General features: G+C 41.1%; 1 protein-coding gene across 8 annotated transcripts in view; it reads left to right on the top strand.

Annotated features, from left to right (window-relative positions):
• Window positions 1-21,701, top strand: part of KIF13A (kinesin family member 13A) — a 211,477-nt gene that overhangs the window by 131,094 nt on the left and 58,682 nt on the right. For all 8 annotated transcript variants that reach the window (XM_038584242.1, XM_038584240.1, XM_038584241.1 and 5 more), the window contains exons 9-14: window positions 603-715; window positions 13,351-13,462; window positions 13,856-14,068; window positions 16,751-16,861; window positions 18,797-18,931; window positions 21,083-21,213. In XM_038584242.1, the coding sequence (XP_038440170.1) occupies window positions 603-715; window positions 13,351-13,462; window positions 13,856-14,068; window positions 16,751-16,861; window positions 18,797-18,931; window positions 21,083-21,213 (815 nt within the window). The remainder of the gene's footprint in view (window positions 1-602; window positions 716-13,350; window positions 13,463-13,855; window positions 14,069-16,750; window positions 16,862-18,796; window positions 18,932-21,082; window positions 21,214-21,701) is intronic.

The raw sequence follows: 21,701 nt of genomic DNA, 5'->3' as shown, positions 1-21,701 counted from the left end.
ATTGGATTTCTTGTGTAAACTCCCTAGAGAGCATGGTGATGTCACTATACAGCTTTTAACATGTAACCTTTCACTCTGAAATTCTCCTAAAAACTGAGTCTACCTCATAGCCATTAAGGGCTATTAAAGAGGAAACCACAACATTTAGCCTAAAGAACACTTTTTCAAAAGAACAGGGACTTGACCTGAATAAACAGGAATCCTCAAGTATTGGCGTTTCCTCAAAGCACAGAAAATCTCCTGCTTTCTGACTATATCCTGGAAAGCTGAGTGTGCCTGCCCCCCAGCTACAAAACAAACGCTACATTCACACGCCAGTTCAAATCTGACTGATGGGGTGGGTGCCTGGCTTGCTCAGTTAGAGGAGCATGTGGCTCTTAATCTCGGGGTTGTGAGTTTGAGCCCCACACTGGTGTAGAGCTGACTTAAATAAATAAAACTTTAAGAAAGTAAAAATTAAAAAAAAATAAATTTGACCATGAAATGGCAAGTCCACTAGTTCCTCGCCTGCCCAGGCTGTGCTCAGTTACTGCGTGGACATCTTTGGAGACGTGTACATTTGCACTCATGTGTGCTGTTTCTCTCTTGTTTCCTGCACCCAGAACTCAGGAGAGAAGGTCAGTAAGGTCAGCCTGGTGGACCTGGCAGGTAGCGAAAGAGTGTCCAAAACAGGAGCCGCAGGAGAGCGACTCAAGGAAGGCAGCAACATTAACAAGTAAGGTGCCTGGTGGGGCTCAGCTTCATACCCAGCTTCTTGTGTGCTGGGGGGGTGGGGGAGGGGGGGTTGTGATGCTAGAAAGGATCAGATGGTCCTGGTGGCGGGTGCTTCCGAGTCCATGGAGCTTTCGTAACCTGAGTTGAAGACCAAGGGCCCTGCCTCTACTGAAATGCATGCAGTTTATTTGAGTGAAGCTACGCACTGCAGCCCTGTGTAAACAGTGCACAGTGTATCATCATATCTACTGTAGTCTTAGGTAAATGCACATCACAATCTTGTCAATCAAATCATATCTTAAATTAACCCGAGGAGCTGACTCTGAAAAGAAAACCTGTTTTGAGTCCTTTTATACAGTGAATACTGTTTAAACACCAGTGCCTAACAAGATTTAACAGTTGCTTAATAACTGCTATATCGAAATCTTTTTTGCTTTGGGAACCTGCAGTGTGCCCAGGGACATCCTATGGGATGAAAGAGAGCAGGGTGGTGCGGGATGCATAGGAGGTTGCCAGGTAGAAAAAGGAGATGCAGGCCTTCAGCACAGAGGGTGTAGCCAGTGCACGGGCAAGTGAAGGGCTTGTTCTTTTCAGTAATGTAGTAATCCCAGGATGGTTCCTGCTGTGTGAGAGGAAGTATTTGCTTTCCAGCCCAAGAGGGAGCAGAGTTTGTGTGTAGGAGCAGAGTTTGTTTGTAAGAGTGTGCACTCAAGTCAGACTGCCAGAGTTTTGTCCTTCCCTTCACCTCTCTGTGCTTTTTATCCTCCGTAAATGGGGATCATAATAGTCACTGCTTCACAGAATTGTCCGAGCTTAAATGCCCAGAATGTGCTTTGAACAATGCCTGGCACGTACTGTGCACTGAATCAATATTAATTGCTGTAGCTAATATTTTTATAATCTGTACAAATAGCATAATCATTATCATTATTCCAAGTTCAGCAGAAAATAGTTTCGTTTGTACTTGTAACATGTTTCTGTTGAGACATAATAGCTTGGGGTTTCGTTTAGGACAGAGGGTGACAAGAGGTAATCTACACAGGAACATGTTTGTGCAGCTTGCATTTTAAAATGATGCTAGTACATTATAATTTTAGTGTCCTGAAGTTTAAAATTAGAAGTAAAACATCACCGCCTCTATCAGCTGGACACAGTGGCACTCACTGCAGAGACTGCTGCTTTAGGGAGTTAATCTTCCAGTCATTCTGTCTCCTGCTCTCACAACAAAGGGTTTTGCTGTATTTCATGACCAAGCACTATAGGAGCCCAGGCAGGCACTGCAACTCCGCAGGCCATAGGGAGCTCAAGGGCGGGGATGGGAAAGCAGAAGTGGGGGTAGGAGGAAGCAGGTAAAGATTGCCACCTCTCCGAGAAATTTGTTGACTGGTGCTAAGCCATGCCAGCCCTTTGCCTTCTGGCTGGACTTGTAGGGAAACACCGGAAGTTCTGTGCTGGGAATTTGTAAGAATTGAGAGTATGGCTGGCTTTGATGTGTAATGATCACTAACTTCTGCTGATCTCTCACTGTGTTTTGGGTGCTGTTCTCAATGCTCCATATGTAATAATAACTCATCTGAGCCTCACATCAGCAATGGGAAGGGGGTCTGTTATCCCTGCTTTACAAATGCAGAAACCAAGGCAGGGAGTGGTTAGATAAGTTGGCCCAGGTCTCGAGGCAGTAAGTGTGGAGCTGGATGTGGTTGCAGGCAGTCCAGCTCCAGAGCCCTGTGTTGTTGTACCTGGGGTGACCATGTATTTTGTTTGCCTGTAAGAGTCCTAGTCGATATGTTTGTCCCAGAGTAAACATTAATAGTGCCCTCTTAAATTTGGGCACTGAATTATGTAGTGTCCCAAACTGGACTACCCCAAAGCTACATAACATGATTTAGAATCCCCAGTGACTGACTCTCTTCCATAATGGCTTATTGGATTGAATCAAATTCTCTTAGCGTCCTGCTCTCTTTCCTTATTTATATACGAGCTCTTTCACAAATGGATGTGTGCATTCCCATCTACTAGTCGGTGAGATCTGGTCTTCATTTGTAGGATTCTTTATAGTTATCAGCGAGCACTTTCATAGGCATGAATTCATGTGAGGCTCCCAATGGGTATTTTTATCTCTGTTTATAGATGAGAAAACTAATGGTTGGAGACATTTAAGTAATAGGAATAAAAGCCAAGCAGACATATATTAAGTCTCTGCTATGTGTCTGGCACTGCATTAGATGCTGGGGATGCAAAGGAAATTTAGATATTCTTGTAGACACTACTGCCTCCCTGCCTCCGCTGCCAAATACATCCTGATCCTCATCCCCAAAACTTGTGCACTTGTGCAATCCTCATCCCCAAAACTTGCAAGGCAGAGGACAAGGCAGATGTGATTAATTTAAAATTTTGAGAGGAGATTATCCAGGTAAATCAGATATAAAAAATAAAGCTCCTTAAAAGTGACAGAGGTTGGAGGGCCCGAGAAAATCTTTACCTTCCATTTCTTGTTTGAAGGTGAAGGAGGGGACCGGGACCATGAGCCAAGGAATGCAGGCAGCCTGTCAGAGCTGGAGCAAGCAAGGCAAGAGCCTGTCCCCTCCAGCCTCCAGAAGGAGCACAGCCCTGCTGACAGTTTTTTAGCCCAGTGAGACATATCTGGACTTCTGGACTTCCAAAACTATAAGATAATAGCTCTGTGTTGTTTTAAGCCGCAGGGTTTGTGGTTATTTGTTACAGCATGATTGCTGCCCTTGAGCACATGGTTTAGGACAATAGGAGGTCGCTTCATTTGAACAAATGAAGAAGGATTTTTTTTTTTTTTTTGACCAGACAAAACTGAGGAATGCTGCATAAGCTGACAGTTAAGCATGGAACTATTTTTTTTATGACACCTTTGCCAGTCTGTGGATGTTTGTTAGTTGGTCTTATGCTTTTCCCAAAAAAACTGGCTCAGAAGGAGTAGAGCTGCCTCTGATCCTTTTCCACTGTAATTCAGTCCAGGGCTGTTGTCTTTTACCCTACACACCTCTCTGATCTCCTTGGGTATGTGCATATATGCCCCATGAGCCCACTCCGGACCCAGGTGTCCAGCAAGTGTCATCTAGGTTCTCACCGTGGTCATTGGCACAAATGGGACATCCTCTCGCCATTACATAGTACCCTGAGGTCTGAATAGCTGCCTTAGAGACCTTCATGGAAATTGGCCCTCTATCCCTTTCCTGCCATTCCAAAATCCAGAATGCGCTGAAAACCAAGTGCTTTTCTTTTTTTCTTCACAGCTTGCATGTTGGTAGAGCCTCACCTGAACTCTTACAAGGCTGTCTCTAGTCTTTATCTGCATTTATAGTCTTTGTTGATTCCTCTAGCATGTCCATTCGTGAGTTTAGCTGTAGAAATGTAAATGGATCTTATTATGGGCTGCTGCCCCAAATCTGCCCGTGGTCATGTACAGTGTATGCATGTATATAAACCCAAACCCTAATCCTCCTACCTCCTGCATTGCAATAATGGTTTAATAAACACTTTGTGAAACAAATCGTAAGTACATACGCACACATCTAAAACTGTGCTTGGAGGATAAAGCAAGTTTGAATTTGTGCAAAAAGGATTAAATATTTCTGTCTTCTGGAAAGTTATTTTGTATTTTGCTTTCTATTAAAATGTTAGGGTTTGGGTTTGTATACACGTATACATTATACAGAGGTGTGGAGTGGTGCTCTTTTGATCCATTTAGCCAATATGTGTTGAGCACTAACCAGGCATAAGAACACAGGACAGAGTAGATGGGACCCTGGCCTGGGGAAAGTCAAGATCCAATGGGAAAGTATTACTCCATCAAGTGCCATGGCAGCTTGCCCAGAAGGTGCAGTGGGAACACGGTGACAAAACAGCTGGAAGGTTCGGGGAGGGCTTCCCAGAGGAGATGTGGAATTTCTTCATTACAGAAACTAGCTGCGTGACCTTTCTGTGCCTCAGTTTTGTGAGCTGTAAAACCTGGATGAGGAAACAGCCCTGTGAGCAGGGCTGCTCTGGGGATTAAATTAGTTACTATTTGTAAGTGCTGCTTAGAACCATGCCCAGCATGTAGTAAGCTCTGTGTAAGTGTGTACTAACAAAGTAAAATAAATAATAAATTGAAAGGGCTGCCTGATGGCCCCACAAATGGCTTTTTAAGCCTTAAAATCAGTGCCCCATCGAGTGCTAAAATTAAAGAAATCTCTGACATGTTTCCTAAGCTTTCTCTCGGCCTCCTATTTGGGCTTCTTTTGATGGAACATTAGTAATCCTCTTAAGCAGACCTGTCAGGGACTTCACACACACATTAGTGTCTGCTTAATGGGCTATGGATTTAGGAGCTTCATCTCTCCGTAAGCTTTTAAGAGCTTTAAAGCACAACATTATTCCTTCATTTGAAGAGCGAAGGCACCATGGGGCCGCACCACCGTGGCCTGTTGAGGGCGTGGGAGGAATAAGGTCTGTAGACCATCCTCACAGGGGAATACATCTGAAAACCCAGTCTGTCCCTCCACCTGTCTGTTGAGAGTGAAGTGAGGAAGTCTGTCCCCGCTACTGGAGTCCAGCGGGCAAGCTTCTCCAAGTGGTCGTTCAGAGCATGGGATGCTTGCTAAAACCCCTGGGAATGTCATTGAAAAAGGTTCCATCTTTCTCAGCAGTGGCCCATTACTAAGTGCAAGCAGTGTTCTTCCAGCATTCCCAGTCTCAGTTCCGTTAAAATCATTGTGGTTGATAATAAAGTATATACTATACGTTTCCCCAAATGGGTTCTAAACATTTGTTCTGGGGACATGAATATATGTTTTTCTTAGAAGTCTGTCAAATAATTTACATGACAATATAGTAAATTGTAAGCCTAGTATTTCTAATGTGTCATGCGAGTCAATCCTCTTTTTTTTTTTCTTGAGTACTTCCCCTGACTCTTAATCATTTCTATCTGGAAATCTCACTTAAACGGGTTTTTGCCTTCCTAACGAAACATGAACTTGTACCTGGGTAGAGTACAAATGGCCTGATTCTGTCCATCATTCAAGGGCTGGTGGGGGTCCTTATCACTTTACCACTTACGCATTGTAGGGGCCAAGTATGTGGGGGAAAAGAATCTGAATAAGCATCTTTGCATTTAACTTGAGAGACCCACAAAGGACAGAGCAAAAATCTCCTTGGGAGGCAGTAGCCACATGTTTTGGGGCACAGTGACATTGTGACTTCAGTGTTTCTCAAAGCGTTTTTGGGAAATACTAGTTCATGAAGTGGCTCTGGGAAAAAGGATCCTTGGACCAATAATTTTGAGAAAGGCTGTTTTAAAAGCCTCCCTTTGGAGATTCACGAATCTCATATAACATCAGCTTATTCCCGAAACTTATTTGATGACAAAATTCTAAGTATAACATCTATTAAAATCTCCAGAACAAGTATCCAAAAGAATTGATTTTTTGAAAATGTTAGTGTATACTTTATTTTACCATGGCACTTGAAACAGAGGTGAAACTGGGAATGGTACTTGTTAGATGCACTTTACTGGATTTGAATGACTTGCATCGGCCACTGGAAACTGCTGTGGGTGGGGTGGGGGTGAGGCCTATCCTGCAGGATCACAGCTTGCTCTCCTCTCCTGCCATGGATGGGATGGTCTTAGCCCTTATTTTGCCACACATACTCTTTGCATTTCTCCTTTACCCGTTAAGAGTGGAGACCTACAGGAGAAAAGTACTAACTCAAGTCCAACTAATTCTTCATCATCTTTCAACTAATTCTTTAAAAGAGAAGGATTGATTGCATTCTCCTCTAAGCAACAGCCATAGTGATGACCAAATGATGGATTTCTTTTCCTCGCTTAACAAGAAATGCAGAGGCACTTCTGCTAGAACACCCCAAAAATGCTGTCAGGCACCCAGCTCGATGAAGCTTAATGTGTTCATGTTGTCCTCATGACCTCAAGATGACTCTGTCATTCCAGGCATTGTATCCTTATCTGTGCTCCACACAAGAGGAGGAAAGGAAGGGCAAAGGACCACTGGCTTCTGGCTTATGTCTACTGCATATGGACGTTTTCTACAAGAACAATAGTTTTCTTGGAAGCCCCACTCATTAATGTCACCCTAGATCTTATTGGCCAGAACTGTGTTTCATGGCTTCCCAGAGCTGCAGAGGACTCTGAAAAGTGGAGTTTTGAGGCCGAAGTAAGCTTCCCAGCAAAATCAGGGTTCTTTTAGCAAGTAGGAAGGACAAAAGAGATATTGGACCAACATCCACAGAGAGTACCAAAGCCATCATTGAATTAGTCCTCTTTAGAAAGATATCCATGTTCTATTCTTTCGTGTATTCTAAACTCAGTTTTACTCAGCAGAGATATTGATTGTTATCTGTTAGCCAGGCACGGTAATGATATGATATAGAATGGTCTCTGCTCTCAAAACAATCATGTATACAGGGAACTCTAGCAAAGTTTAATAACTACTGCACTTATGACTTTAGAAAAAGATCATTAGAAAAATAGGTAAAATAGGGGCAGACCAGGTGGCTCAGCGGTTTAGCACTGCCTTTGGTCCAGGGCCTGATCCTGGAGACCCGGGATCGAGTCCCGTGTCGGGCTCACTGCATGGAGCCTGCTTCTCCCTCTACCTGTCTCTCTCTCTCTCTCTCTGTCTGTGTCTCATGAAAAAATAAATAAAATCTTTAAAAAAAAAAAAGAAAAATAGGTAAAATAATATATTTGAAATATGTCCTAGGGAATACAAGTAACTCACATCATATCATATCCACTCCTAAGGGAAGGACTCTGGTGGTTAGGGTTTCAAGGGAAACTATGCAGGTTGGAGGAAGGTGTAGAAAAGGAAATTAAAAAAAACCAACCTGAATTATGACCATGTTTTTCTCATTGATTGTATTTATTGAAGCTGCTTCTATTTTGGTTTTGGTCCTCCTTTTTTTATTTACTTCTTATCTCAAATTCTCCACTGTTATAGTTAATAGGTAGATTTTAAAACTTCTATCATAAACCATGGCTCTCAGGTCATAAATCCCCTAGTCTAATCCTTCTGTACTCAGCCTCTCCCCATTTACTGTGTGCCCACTGCCCCGATCCAAGAACTCATGGAAACGTTAGGAGCTTCCTTACTATGTCCACCTCCCTTAGGTTCAGGGAATGGTAGAATTAGAAAGATTCTGGGGCAATTTTTTCAGCCCCTAAAAATTAGGAAACATCCCCACCCTGTCCTAGAAACCATGTGCTGCCCCCTTGCTTCCAGCATGAGAAGACAGCACTAGCAGGATCTACAATTTGATTTCATTATATTCTTAAGCTCCCTAAGAATAAAATTACTATTAAAATACATAAGCCCATTTTTCAGTTTTTTTTTTAAAGATTTTATTTATTTGATGGAAAGAGAGAGGGGAATGAGAGAGAAAGAACACAAGCAGGGGGAGAGGGAGAAGCAGGCTCACCACCCAGGAGGGAGCCTGATGTGGGGCTCCTAGGATCATGACGTAAGCTGAATGCAGACACTTAACTGACTGAGCCCCCAGGCACCCCTGTTCAGTTTTCACACATTGAAGGCTCATAGTTTTTGAGACTCCACAAGCCCGGGGATCATTGCTCCCAGGTAGAAGGTAGCAGAAGCGGTGGTGTGTTACCCTGGTCACTGGGTGACCTGGTTACCTCTCCCCCATCATGGAGTTCCCTCACCCCCAAGGAGACAGTAGGTTGATAGAGCCCTTGTTTTTTTTTTTGTTTTTGTTTTTGTTTTTTGGGTTTTAAAAAAGATTATTTATTCATGAGAGATAGAGAGAGAGAGGCGGAGGGACAGGCAGAGGGAGAAGCAGGCTCTATGCAGGGAGCCCAATGTGGGACTCGATCACGGGTTTCCAGGATCACACCCTGGGCCAAAGGCAGGTGCTAAACCACTGAGCCACACAGGGATTCCTCCCCCCCTTTTAAATATTTTATTTATTCATGAGAGAGAGAGAGAATAGTTTTTTTAGGGTTTCTGATATATATCTTGATGATACCCACCATTTCTTATTTTTCCCCCTGAATTTATTTAAGTAAGCTCTATGCCCAATGTGGGCTTGAACTCATGACCCTGAGATCAAGAGTAGCATGATCTACTACTGACTGAACCAGCTAGCCACCCCCAGAGCCCTTGTTTTGAATGTGTGCCCACTGTCAGGTAAAAGGCTTCTACTAGTGATAAGCTTCCCTAACTGGGTAAGGTACAGAGCAAAGTAAACACACAGTGGAGTCACATGATCATCCTGCCCCACCCCACCCCACCCCATCCCTCTGCTGAGGCAGCTCCCTTGCTGTCCACGCTGATGGGACTCAGGACTCGAAGTGTGCATCTGGTGCCCTGGGCAGTGATGAGGGTGTTTCCCTTTCCCTTTTTCCCTCAAAGCACTTGTTTGATTTTTTGTGTCCTTGTTTAGGAGTGCCAGGAACTTTCCCTTTTTATTCCTGATACTATCAAATTACAAAATAGAGGTTGCCACAGGATAGTCAGATTTTGTCCCAGTGGTGAAAAATATGTGACAACCCCAAACACCAAAAGGTGTCACATATTTTTCACCACATTGGGCATAGTAGCCCTCCATGTGCACTTGAGAATGGCCAGTATTGACCTTGAAATCACTGCGCTCTTTATAATCTGTGTGGATTAAAGCAATTTCTACTGTATTTCAATATTAAAAACTGATACAGTTCAAATAATTGTTTTCAACTGAAAATTTTATTTCAATAGTTGCAAAATATGAAAGATGCCTTAGCCTTCTATTCCATATTAAAGCAGAAATGTGGTTTCACTTTTTATTAAATTATTGTTTTCTTCTATTTCATATATATCACATGCTATTTTGTTTCTTTTTAAATTTAATTTATTGTATACTCTTTAATTCCCATCCCCTAGTTAACCCATCCCCCCTTAACCATCAGTTCTCCAGGGTTAAGAGTTGTTTCTTGGTTTGTCTTTTTTCCTTTGTCCATTTTGTTCCACATATGAATGAAATGATATGATCCTCCTCTTTCTCAGACTGACTTATTTCACTTAGCATTATATTCTCTAGCTCTGTCCATGTTGTTGCAAGTGGCAGGATTTCATTCTTTTTTATGGCAAATATTCCACCAAATATATATATATATATATCCTCTTTATTCATTCATCTGTTGATGAACACTTGGGCTGCTTCCATAATTTGGCTATTATAAATGACTCTGCAGTGAACATAGGAGTGCATGTATCCCTTTGAATTAATATTTTTGTATTTTTGGAATAAATATCCACTAGTGTGATTACTGGATGGTAGGGTAGTTCTGTTTTTAATTTTTTTGAGGAACCTCCATACTGTTTCCGCAGCAGCTACACCACTTAGCATTCCTACCAACCATGCGTGAGGGTTCCTTTTTCTCAGTATCTTCACCAACTTGATGTTTAGTTATTCTAACAGGTACGAGGTAGTATCTCATTGTAGTTTTGATTTACATTTCCTTGATAATGAGTGATGTTGAGCATCTTTTCATGTGTCTGTTGGCCATTTGTGTGTCTTTGGAGAAATGTCTTTTCATGTCATCTGCCCATTTTTTAATTGGATTATTTGGGGGTATTGAGTTGTATCAGTTCTTTATACACTTTGGATACTAACCCTTTATTGGATATGCCATTTGCAGATATCTTTTCCCATTCAGTATGCTGCCTTTTAGTTTTGTTGATTGTTTCTTTTGCTGTGCAGAAACCTTATTTTGAGGTAGTCCCAATAGTTTACTTTTGCCATTTTCTTTCTTGTTACCTTGGGAGGAGTGATGGAGTGATTGAACTTGATTTTTTTTTTTTTAACATCTATATTGAGAAATAGACATATACTGTATTCACATACACATACTTTATCGTTTTAAAATTTGCAATTCAGGGGGTCCCTGGGTCGTTCCCGGCATGGAGCCTGCTTCTCCCTCCTCCTGTGTCTCTGCCTCTCTCTCTCTCTCTCTCTATGTCTATCATAAATAAATAAATAAATCTTTAAAAAAATTTGCTATTCAGTAGCTTTATTATTTTCAGAGTTGTATAACTGTCATCACAATCTAACTTGAAAACATTTTCATCATTCTCAAAGAAACCTTGTGTCCAAGTCATTACCCATTTATACCTCCCCCAGCCCTGGACAACCACTACCTAATCTCTACAGATTCACCTGTTCTGGGTATTTCATATAAATGGAGCCAGTATGTGGCTGTATTAGTTTTCTAGTGTTACCATGACAGGTTACCACAAACTGGGCAGCTTACAATAATAGAAAATTATATTCTGGAGGTCAGAAATCTAAAATCAAGGAATTGGCAGGGTTTGTTCCTTCTTGGGGCTCAGAGGGAAAATCTGTTTCATACCTCTCTCCTACTTTCTATAGACTGGTCGCTGCAGCTGCTTGACCTTCCTTGGTCAAGGTCAAGGTCATCTAACCTTCCTTTAGATGCATTGCTCCCACCTTTGCCTCTATTTTTACATGACCCTTCCCCTGTTCCCTGTATGTCTTCACATGGCCATCTTATAAGGCACCAGTTGTTGGATTACAGCCCTCCCTAAGCCAATATGATCTTGTCTTAACTAATTACATCTGCAGAGACCCTAGTTCCAAATAAGTATTCATCTGAGGTTCTGGTGAACATGAATTTTGGGCAGACACTGTTCAATCTAGGACACTGGCCTTTGGTGTTTGGCTTTTTTCACTTAGTGTAATTTTTCAAAATTCACCCATGTTGTAACATGTATCAGAATCTTCTCTTATGGCTGAATAATATTCCCTTGTGAGGACATACCATGTTTTATTCATCCCTTCATTATTCTGGCTGTTGTAAATAATACTGCTATGAAAATTCATGTATAAGTTTTTATGTGAGTATGTGTTTTTATTTTGGGGGCGTGGATTTAACTTTTGTTTTGTTTTTTAGATTTCTTTCTATCTATCTATCTATCTATCTATCTATCTATCTATCTATCTATCTATCTAAGAGAGAGGCAGAGACACAGGCAGAGAGAGAAGCAGGCTCCATGCAGGGAGCCTGACATGGGACTCCATCCTGGTTCTCCAGGATCAGGCCATGAGCTGAAGATGGCACTAAACCGCTGAGCCACTGGGGCTGCCCTGGATTTAACTTTTGAATCTGTCAATTAGAGTGCAAATATTCACATCACTTTGCAGGAATGGCTGTTATTAAAATTCTGGCTCATTTTTCTGCCTCTTGAGTTTGCTTTATATTTCAGTGACTTTTCAAACGACTCACCTTTAAGCAATTATGTTTTGTGAGAAACATGCTTTCTTTCAACTCATTTAATGGAAGTCTGTTGTTAGAAAGTTATCTAGTCTTAGTCTTTCATGCTTAAACTCTGGTCACTTGCTGATTTGTTTTGATTTGCTGATTTGGTGTGTTTTGATTTCTCTTTTTTGTTTTTATAAATAAGTAATAACATTTCATTTTTTAACCATTCACAAAGCATTTTCTCTTTGTGATGTCTGGTAAGCTTGCACTCCTGGGAAATCTCCCGAGGCTGCTCTTTTCTGGCTGCTAAACTTGGGATCCAGTTGATTTACTTTTAAAGGCACACTTGGTACTTATCTGTGACACAGGAGGAGGTCTTCATCCCTCAAATCCACAGATCTGTTGTTTCTATGGTAATCTTTTCTCTGGGTGCAGAGAACGTACATTAACTACCAAGGAATAGCCCAGTGGTTCTTAAACTCCAGCCTGCACCAGAATCACCTGGAGGGCTGGTAAAAGCACAGGGTGCTGGGGCCCACTACAGGTGTCTGAGTCAGTAGGTCTGGGTTGTGGTGGGGCCTGAGAATGTACATTTGTAACAAGGTCCGAAGTCATGCTGCTGGCCCTAGCCCCACGTGTTGAGAATCATGGGCCTAGATAACTAAATACATGTATCACTTTGGGTATTGTTCAACTAGGGCTTCTTAAAATTTCATATGCCTATGAATCACCTGAAAATATCTTTAACTGGTTCCGACCCAGTAGGCCTGGGGAGGCTTCCAAGAGTCTGGATTTCTAACCAGCTTTCCGAGATGCCAGTGCTGCTTTTTGTAGCAGGTGTTGAAAGAGTAGCCATATGCTGTCCTCTGCATGGGTAGGTCTTTGTTATGTACAGCTGTAAAAACTCCACATTGAGTTGTGAAATAAGCTTGCCAGCTTTAACAAACAAGCTTTTACCTTGTGTCGTGTAGAGAAAGGTTCTCTTCAAGTTATGTGGTTATCACGGAATACAAAATGAGAAGCCCGATAGTCCAAATTAGCCCCAAAGAGTAAATGGTTCAGACTTTTCACGTCACATTTGGAGTAAATTAAAATTCTCTGGAGTGACCTTTTAAATATATGTTTCTAGGTTCTGAAAGGTTGGTCTCATAGGTCCTATGATTAAACAGAATAGACTCTTACAGGGATTCTGAATTAATTCTTTCAAATGAATGGAGTTACTTTTTTTTTTTCTTTTTCTCAGGTTCTTGACAAATTAACATAGACTCAGTGGTATCAACTTTAGGGCCTTGTTCTGCATATTTTATACTTGTTCCCTGGAATGATCACGATTTAGGGAAACAATATAAATATTCCATAAAGCTAAGTTAAAAATGTTTTTCTTTTGGCAGATCACTTACAACCTTGGGGTTGGTTATATCATCGCTGGCTGACCAGGCAGCTGGCAAGGGTAAAAACAAATTTGTGCCTTATCGAGACTCAGTCCTCACTTGGCTTCTTAAGGTAATTCATTGTTCTTGTGTTCCTTTCCAACTAAAACCTGGCTGTTTCAGAGCTGGCAGCTGAAAGGTGTGTGCAAAGCTAACCAAATACACAACAGCCCCCTGACAGTACTCCAGTACTGTTATCCTAATTCTTAGGAATGTAGAATGAAAACTCATTTCTATTGCCTTTTTTTTTTAACCCCCAAGGTCCTGCTGTTTGACAGGCATTATTGTTGTTACTATAGGGAAACCACATCTCGTCATAAAATTATTTGCAAAATACAAGCCCATTTCCACAACATGTTTTCTTCTTTATAGAAAATATCCTACATCCGCGTTTTTAGCTTTCATCCTAGATGTTGTGCACAGAATGGGGCTCATTGCCTAAGATGCTACTGGAAATATTTTGTAGGACAACTTGGGAGGCAACAGCCAGACCTCTATGATAGCCACCATCAGCCCAGCAGCAGACAACTATGAAGAGACTCTCTCCACCTTACGCTATGCGGATCGAGCCAAGAGGATCGTGAATCACGCCATTGTGAACGAGGACCCCAACGCCAAAGTCATCCGGGAACTACGCGAGGAAGTAGAAAAACTGAAGGGGCAGCTCTCACAGGCTGAGGTGAGATCATCCTGGAGTCCCCTGTTTCTGAAGTCCCTGGCTTATGGTCGCCGAGTGGGAACCCATGTCATTACCTGCAGTTTTAGGTTGTCTGGATGCCATTCTGCATTGCTGTGTTGATTGGCATCTTCTGCATACTAAGCGTGGTGAGGCCAACATGAATAATACCAGCCTTCTGTCCTAGGAACTCAGCCTCCAGCTGAGGAAGCAGACAATTAAGAGTCAATGGTCACTGTATTGCTTAAATGTTTGCTGTAGTAAATCAGTTGGCCGTTGGCCATGGATCTCCTCCAATGTGAAATCCGAAGAACCAAATGTGTTGTTTTTATTTTATTTTTTATTTTTTCAAGATTTATATATTCATTTTATAGAAAGATAGCAAGTAGGGGGAGCAACAGAGGGAGAGGGAGAGAGAGAATCCCAAGCAGACTCTCTGCTGAGCTCAGAGCCCGACATGGGACTTGATCCCAGGACCCTGAGATCATGACCTGAGCTGAAATCAAGAGTCCAGACTGAGCCCCCCAGGCACCCCCGCAATGAGTTGTTTTTATTAACATTGTAAACTGTGTGCCCATAGGCATTGCAGTTTTCAGAGAAATTGGTTATGTATCATTTCTTCCTGGAGTCAGGGAAGACAAACATTAGCAACAATTCAGAAATCTCCTTTTATTTTTTTCATATATATCAGCTTCTGGCAGGAAACAAAATTGGTCATCTCTCATTGTTACCATCTTTCCTTGGCTTTACCCAGCTTGAATAATCACACCTTCTTCTAAGTAACTGTTGCTTTTTTGCAAGCTGCTGGGTGAGGCACTGTCTCATTTGAAATAGGTAATAGGACTGAAATGAAGGCCAACTACCTTAGCTTAAGTCACATGCTTGTCCATGTCACTTGGGTGTGTACCTTGGGCTGCTAAGGTCACATTCATTCCTACCACTCTCTTCTGACCCCTCTTCCCTCTTTAGTTAGGAGAGTATTAAGCTGTTGGGGAGGAAGGGTAATAGATATTAATTTTTGAGTGCTTGTGTACCAGCCTATCTATCAATCTATCAATGTATCTAATCAGAAAGGTAATCAGTAAGAGATTGAGACAGACAGACTAGAGTCAAAAGCCAGGGATCTGAAGGGTCTCTTCATTGGTAATGGTGAAGTTACATTGTAACAGCATGTTTACATGTCTCTTCTTCCAGCTATGGGCTTCTGAAGTGCAGAAAGCCTTGTTTAATAATTATTTTCATCCTTAACTTCTAGTGCAACATTGATACTGGAAAGCACCACTTAGCATAATGCCTGGCAGCATTGTAAGTGCTCAATAAACATTGCTATGTTTGTTATCATGATTATAATCATTCCAGTGCATCAAGCATAGCCTTTTATTGATGCCAGGAAGGGTAGCAAAACACCTGAGAATGAAAATTCTGATAAACTTTGAAGAGATTTGTGATCCTAGGAGGAGGGTGCAGTGGCTCTTGGAATTCGTGTATCGGTGGATGAGCTTGTCTTCTTGTCTCTGAATTGTCTCTGAATTGAATCTTTTCTCAAGATCCTCTTGTCTCTGAATCTGCATTTCCACTGGGACCATGTAATCCAGGCCAGATGGCCAGAACCATGACCATGCCTGGACAAAGGGAACAGAGGGGAGCCACAGGAGGTTCACCAAGATAGAGTTTTCATGGGTGTCCCTTTGTACCCAGCACTGAATGTCACTCTCAGCCTCTGTGAGACTCTGACACCTCAAGGAGAGTTCACATCATCGCCACTTGGACTTCTTGTCCAAGTCTGCCATCTTTCCTGTTCCTTTCCTTATTCTTAGAGGCTCCTGTTGCTCTGGGATGTCAAAGCATGTTGTTGCCAAGTAAAAGCCCCAGAAAATTTTAAGATGCATATATATATCTGTATTTAGACCCCTTAGTTATTCTCACTGAGCAAACTCAGAGGGAAATTGCTACCATTTTACCCAGAGGTCCTGTTTTCCAAGAGAGTGATAAATATACCAAGTTTATTACCATCAACAAGAAAACTAGTTTTAACATCTGAAACCAAGGATGTACTTACTATGTATTGGCAAATTGAATTTAAATGAAAAACAAAACAAAAAAAGAAAAGTAGTTTTAAATTATCCAGAGTCAAATTTTAAAATGAATATTTACCTCTCCTGGTAGGTTATCACTGGGGTGTGTTTATTGGTGATGTGTATTGATCTCCTTCTTACTGAAAAAGAAATCTGCTTATCTTTTTTTTTCTACACTTCTGTTTTGACAATTAACTAGCATTTTTTAGGTCTTTAAACATGAAAGATGCCTAGCTGGTAGAGCATGGGACCCTTAATCTCAGGGTTGTGAGTTTAAGCCACATGTTGGGCATGGAGCCTACTTGAAAAAAAAAAAAAAAAAGGTCTTTAAATATGAAAGGAAAAAATGAAAAAAAAAAAAAAACCTCTGTAATGATTTGTAACAGTTTAATTCAGGGCACTGGTGTTCATTTTCTCCTTTAAAGAGTAGCAGTTATGTATTCTTACATTTCTTTTGATTAATAAAGATCTAAAACCCACCCTGACAGTGTATGACTTAATTGCTTCCAACAGACGGTTGCTAGCCATGTATGAAGGACCGTAAGGGATTGTTTTATAAATAATGGTGGGAAAAGTTAGAAAATCAGATATCTCTGGTTTCATTTTAAAGGCTATGAAGGCCCCTGAACTGAAAGAAAAGCTTGAGGAGTCTGAAAAGCTGATCAAAGAGCTGACGGTGACTTGGGAAGAGAAGCTGAGGAAAACAGAAGAAATCGCACAGGTAGCTTGATCATTTAAGCCTAAAATCTTGTGATTCTTTTTTATTTGCTGTCTTTTCTGTGTAGCCACTTATCATCCTCAACAAGTCATTTAAGGACCTCTTTCGGCTAATTGAGACCTCAAAGATCAGTGTTAGAGGCTGATTCATTGTCTTTATTTTATTTTATTTTATTTTATTTTATTTTATTTTATTTTATTTTATTTATTTTATTTATTTTATTTTATTTTATATATTATATTATATTATATTATATTATATTATATTATATTATATTATATTATATTATATTATATTATATTATTTTAGACACAGAGAGCACAGAAGCAGGGGGAGGGGCAGGGGGAGACGCAGACTCCCTGCTGAGCAGGGAGCCTGACACGGGGCTCCATCACAAGACCCTGGGATCATGACCTGAGCTGAAGGCAGTTGCTTAACTGACTGAGCCACTCAGGTGCCCCAACTTCCTTGTCTTTATCAGCAACCATTTGGTCCACTTGTTTGCTAGATGTGCTGGAGAGCGCTGAGTTGTAACAGGCATGATATACAGGAAAACATTGAATCTTTCCTGATTTTCCATTTCATGATTTTGGATCACCTGGCAAAGCATGCCACCTGACCAGCAGAGCATTTACAACCCACATCATAGTTTTTTTTTTTTTCAGTGTATTTGATTCTCTGGGCTTGTGAGAAAATGCTACATGAACTTTTCTTGAGATGTAATATAAGGCAAAGACTAATGCTGCATTTATGTGTAAGTGTGTGTGTTTTATGAATCTACACAATGCATTTTGTGAACATTTTAATCTCACTGACCACTTGGTAAAAAGTAGACCATCCCAGTTAGGTAGCTTGAAAGCAGTAACTGGGACCTAGTCAAGCCTTCTGCTTATATGTTTCTTGTATTATTCACACACACATACACACACAGACACACTCACACACCCATACACACATGCCCCTCACTCCCTATCTCTTGCACACTGCTTTGTGCTGCTTCACAGCATTTATCACCATTGGAAATTCTGTATTTTATGTGTCTGTTGTTTCATAGTCTGTTTCTTTCTACTAGAATATAACTTTTCACAAAAGAAGAGACTTGTTTACTGTTGTATTCCTCACCCTAGATCAGTACCAAAGACTTATTAAAATATTTCATGAATGAATGAATGAATTCAAGGCCCCTGAGTAAGGAACGAACCTGCTCTTACAGCCCCATCTCTCCCATCACTTTCCCACGTTTACTAGGGTTCTTGGCACCTGAAATCATGCAGTATGCAGTCTTTACTTTCCTATCCCCTTCTGTCAGAACACCCTGCTCTTACCTTACTACTGCCCCGTTTCTTCCTTATAGAGAAAGAAGACATTCTTCTTATGCTTCAAGAAACGTCTCAAGTGTATTTTTTTTTTAAGATTTTATTTATTTATTCATGAGAAGCAGACAGAGAGAGTCAAAGACATAGGCAGAGGCAGAAGCAGGCTCGGAGCCTGATGCAGGACTCGATCCTGGGACTGGGATCATGCCTGAGCCAAAGGCAGACACTCAACCGCTGAGCCACCCAGGTGCCTCCTCAAGTGTATTCTTTTCCTGAAGCCTTTCCTGGTCTCCGAACCCACCTGATTTCCATCCTCGGAAGCTCCGTAGTACATTGTTCCTCTCCAGTAGCGCAGGGCTCTTCTCTTCTGATTTAGATATGTCGTAATCCCTTCTACTAGACTGTAAACCCCTTAACAGGAAGATGGTGTCTGGTTCACCCTGTAGCATCCTGATAACACTGACAAAAAATGTCACACATGTTAAACGCTCAGTAAACTTGGTGGTAATGTGTCATTTCATTGGCATTGTCCCCAGAAATAGTGACTTAAACTTTCCATGGATACCTCATGTGGATAGAGTAACAAATAGAGTCCCCTGTTTTTGTCTGTGTTTGTGCCCAGGAGAGACAACGACAACTTGAAAGTATGGGCATTTCCCTGGAGACATCGGGTATCAAAGTGGGGGATGACAAGTGCTACTTAGTCAACCTGAACGCAGACCCTGCTCTCAACGAACTTCTGGTTTATTATTTAAAGGTAGGAGAGCATATAAATAGATAGTTGCAATCCTGATTCATTCACATTCAACTCCTATTGGAATCTGGGTGCCCATACCCATGATTTTGTTTTTTGTATCCAGCTTATTAGCACTCATTAAAAGTAAGAGGATAGATACTGCAGTGTGGTTACCATTGAGAGTGAAAACCTCCCCTCTGGCAACCATCAGTTTGTTGTTTGTATTTATGGGTCTGTTTCTGCTTTTTCTTTGTTTGCTTCTTTGTTTTTTTTTTTTTTTTTTTAAGATTCCACATAAAGCGAAATATGTGGTATTTATCTTTCTCTGTCAGGCCACACTTTTGGAAATGCTGGCATATTTTGTTAAGTGAAATAAGACATTTGTTTGAAGTAGGCACCTGATAGACACTGATAAGGGGCACCCCAAAAGATATAAGACACTTCTAATATGTGCACACATGCACACACAATTCCTGAGGTGTAGTGATATATATACAAATACATGGCAGTATTTAAATAACTCTCAAGGATTAGAGACCAGAGGACCTGAAGGCTGCTTATCTAACTGTCCACACACCTAAATCTCTAAATGCAGAGGTATTACCTGCTTGACAAAAGTTAAATAGATGCCTAGATAAGGATTATGATCTGCCTTGAACGAATATAAAAATGCAATGGAAAATAAGCTGGAATTGAAGAAAGGAGCCCCAGTTTTCCCTTATCCTTTTTATTCTACTTTTTCCAAAGACCTAAATATGGTGCAAATAGCCCTTGACATAGTGAGAGTCCACTAATGAACTTAAGGTCTGTTCGTTATGACGTGATTAAGGCATAAGGAATTTTGTCCAAAATCCTAGTATTGAAAGACCAGGCCTTTCTATTGAATGGGGAAATACTCCTATTGTGGTGACTCAATGATTTTTAGAGCAATAGAAAACACAAAGGGATGAGCAGTGGACCACTTCATGGGAGTGATAGTCCTCATATGCCTAAGGTTTGAGGTATCCACAGGCTTCAGGACTCTATCTAATATTGGTATTCAGAACTCAACTACTTCTGTCATTTAATTTTTATTTTTTTTTAAGATTTCATTTATTTGAGAGCCAGAGAGAGAGAGCATAAGGAGAGAGAATAGTTAGAGGGAGGAGGAAAAGCAGGGAGCCTGATGCGGGGCTCCATCCAAGGACCCTGAAATTATGACCTGAGCCGAAGTCAGACATTTAACTAATAACCAAGCTACCCAGGCACTCATTTTTATCATTTTAAGTTATATATTTGAAAATACCATTTTCCATGAAACTACTGTTTAGTGGTTCTTGAATTTATATAGCTATTTTCAAAGCATTTTCAATGTCAATTCAGGTGAAAGAATCCCACAAAGTATATCAAATTGATGGTATTATCCTTGTTTTTCAGAATAAATAGAGAAAGATAGAGAGACCAAGGCTTGCTTATAGCCATGTAAATAGTAAGCTGTCAAGTTAACATGGGAACTCAAAATAGTCTACTGTCAAGTCTGATTCCCTTATATTGTAAAACAATATCTTTTTGCTTTTTAAATAATCTTTTCATTTTTCTTTTAAGATTTTATTTATGGGCTACCCCAATGGCTTAGTGGTTTAGCACCACCTTCGGCCCAGGGCGTGATCCTGGAGACCCAGGTTCGAGTCCCACATCGGGCTCCTTGCATGGAGCCTGCTTCCCCCTCTGCCTGTGTCTCTGCCTCTCTCTCAATCTCTCTCCTTCTCTATTTATTCGTGAGAGACACAGAGAGATAGAGAGGCAGAGACACAGGCAGAGAGAGAAGCAGGCTCCATGCAAGGAGCCCGATGTGGAACTCAATCCTGAGACTCGGGATTATGCCCTGAGCCAAAGGCAGACGTTCAACCACTGAGCCACCCAGCCATCCCTGTAAAACAATATCTAATCACTGTTGGTTGGTGGTTTTTTTTTTTTTTTTTTTTTTTCATAGCGTTTAAACATTTTAAAAATGCAGTGTCTTACGGTAAGCTTTGGACTTACAATGCTCCAGGTATCATGCATGTCCCGTCTGGTTGATTTAATATTATCATGCAGATGCTCTTGAGTTATTCGTATTGATTGTGATAAATTTGTGTTGAGTTACTTGTAAGTGTAGTTTTTTTTTCCCTTTCATTCCCGATCTGTTACCAGGACCATACCAGGGTGGGTGCAGATACCTCGCAGGACATCCAGCTGTTTGGGATAGGAATTCAGCCCGAACACTGTGAGATAGATATTGCATCTGATGGCGACGTTACTCTTACTCCAAAAGAAAATGCACGGTAAGAGAAGTAAAGGCCCACTTCACATATCTGTGAGCCTGATTTTCAGAAGGAGTAGACTGCCCCATTTCTATCTGTCGCCTCAGTTATATCAAAGGTAGGACTTCACTGGGTTCTTGGGGATAGTCTTTCCCATTGTAGGGAGCTGTATAGCAACACTGAGAGCACCAGCTCGGGGGTGGCTGGTTCTGCCTGGACAGCCTGGGCTATCTTAGGTAAGATCCTGCATCTAAACTTCAGTTTCCTCAGGTGAATCATAATAGTAGGCAAAACAGAAATCACTTGTTAAATGCCTGACACGTACAAATATTGAATAAAGTTAGTTGTTACCCAGTATAATTCATTGTATAGAAAGCAGTTAATCAGACGCATCCATTGTATGAAAAATTCCTAAACCACGCTATAATATGTAGAAATTTGAGAACTGACAGGATAGTATATTTAATTTTGAGTTTCTATTAAATGCTGTCTTGAACTGTTACACAATC

This window comes from Canis lupus, chromosome 35, assembly GCF_011100685.1.
Source record: "Canis lupus familiaris isolate Mischka breed German Shepherd chromosome 35, alternate assembly UU_Cfam_GSD_1.0, whole genome shotgun sequence".
Classification (NCBI taxonomy): Eukaryota; Metazoa; Chordata; class Mammalia; order Carnivora; family Canidae; genus Canis; species Canis lupus.
The sequence above is the reverse complement of the archived record's forward strand: the minus strand, read 5'-3'. Positions and strand labels throughout refer to the sequence as shown.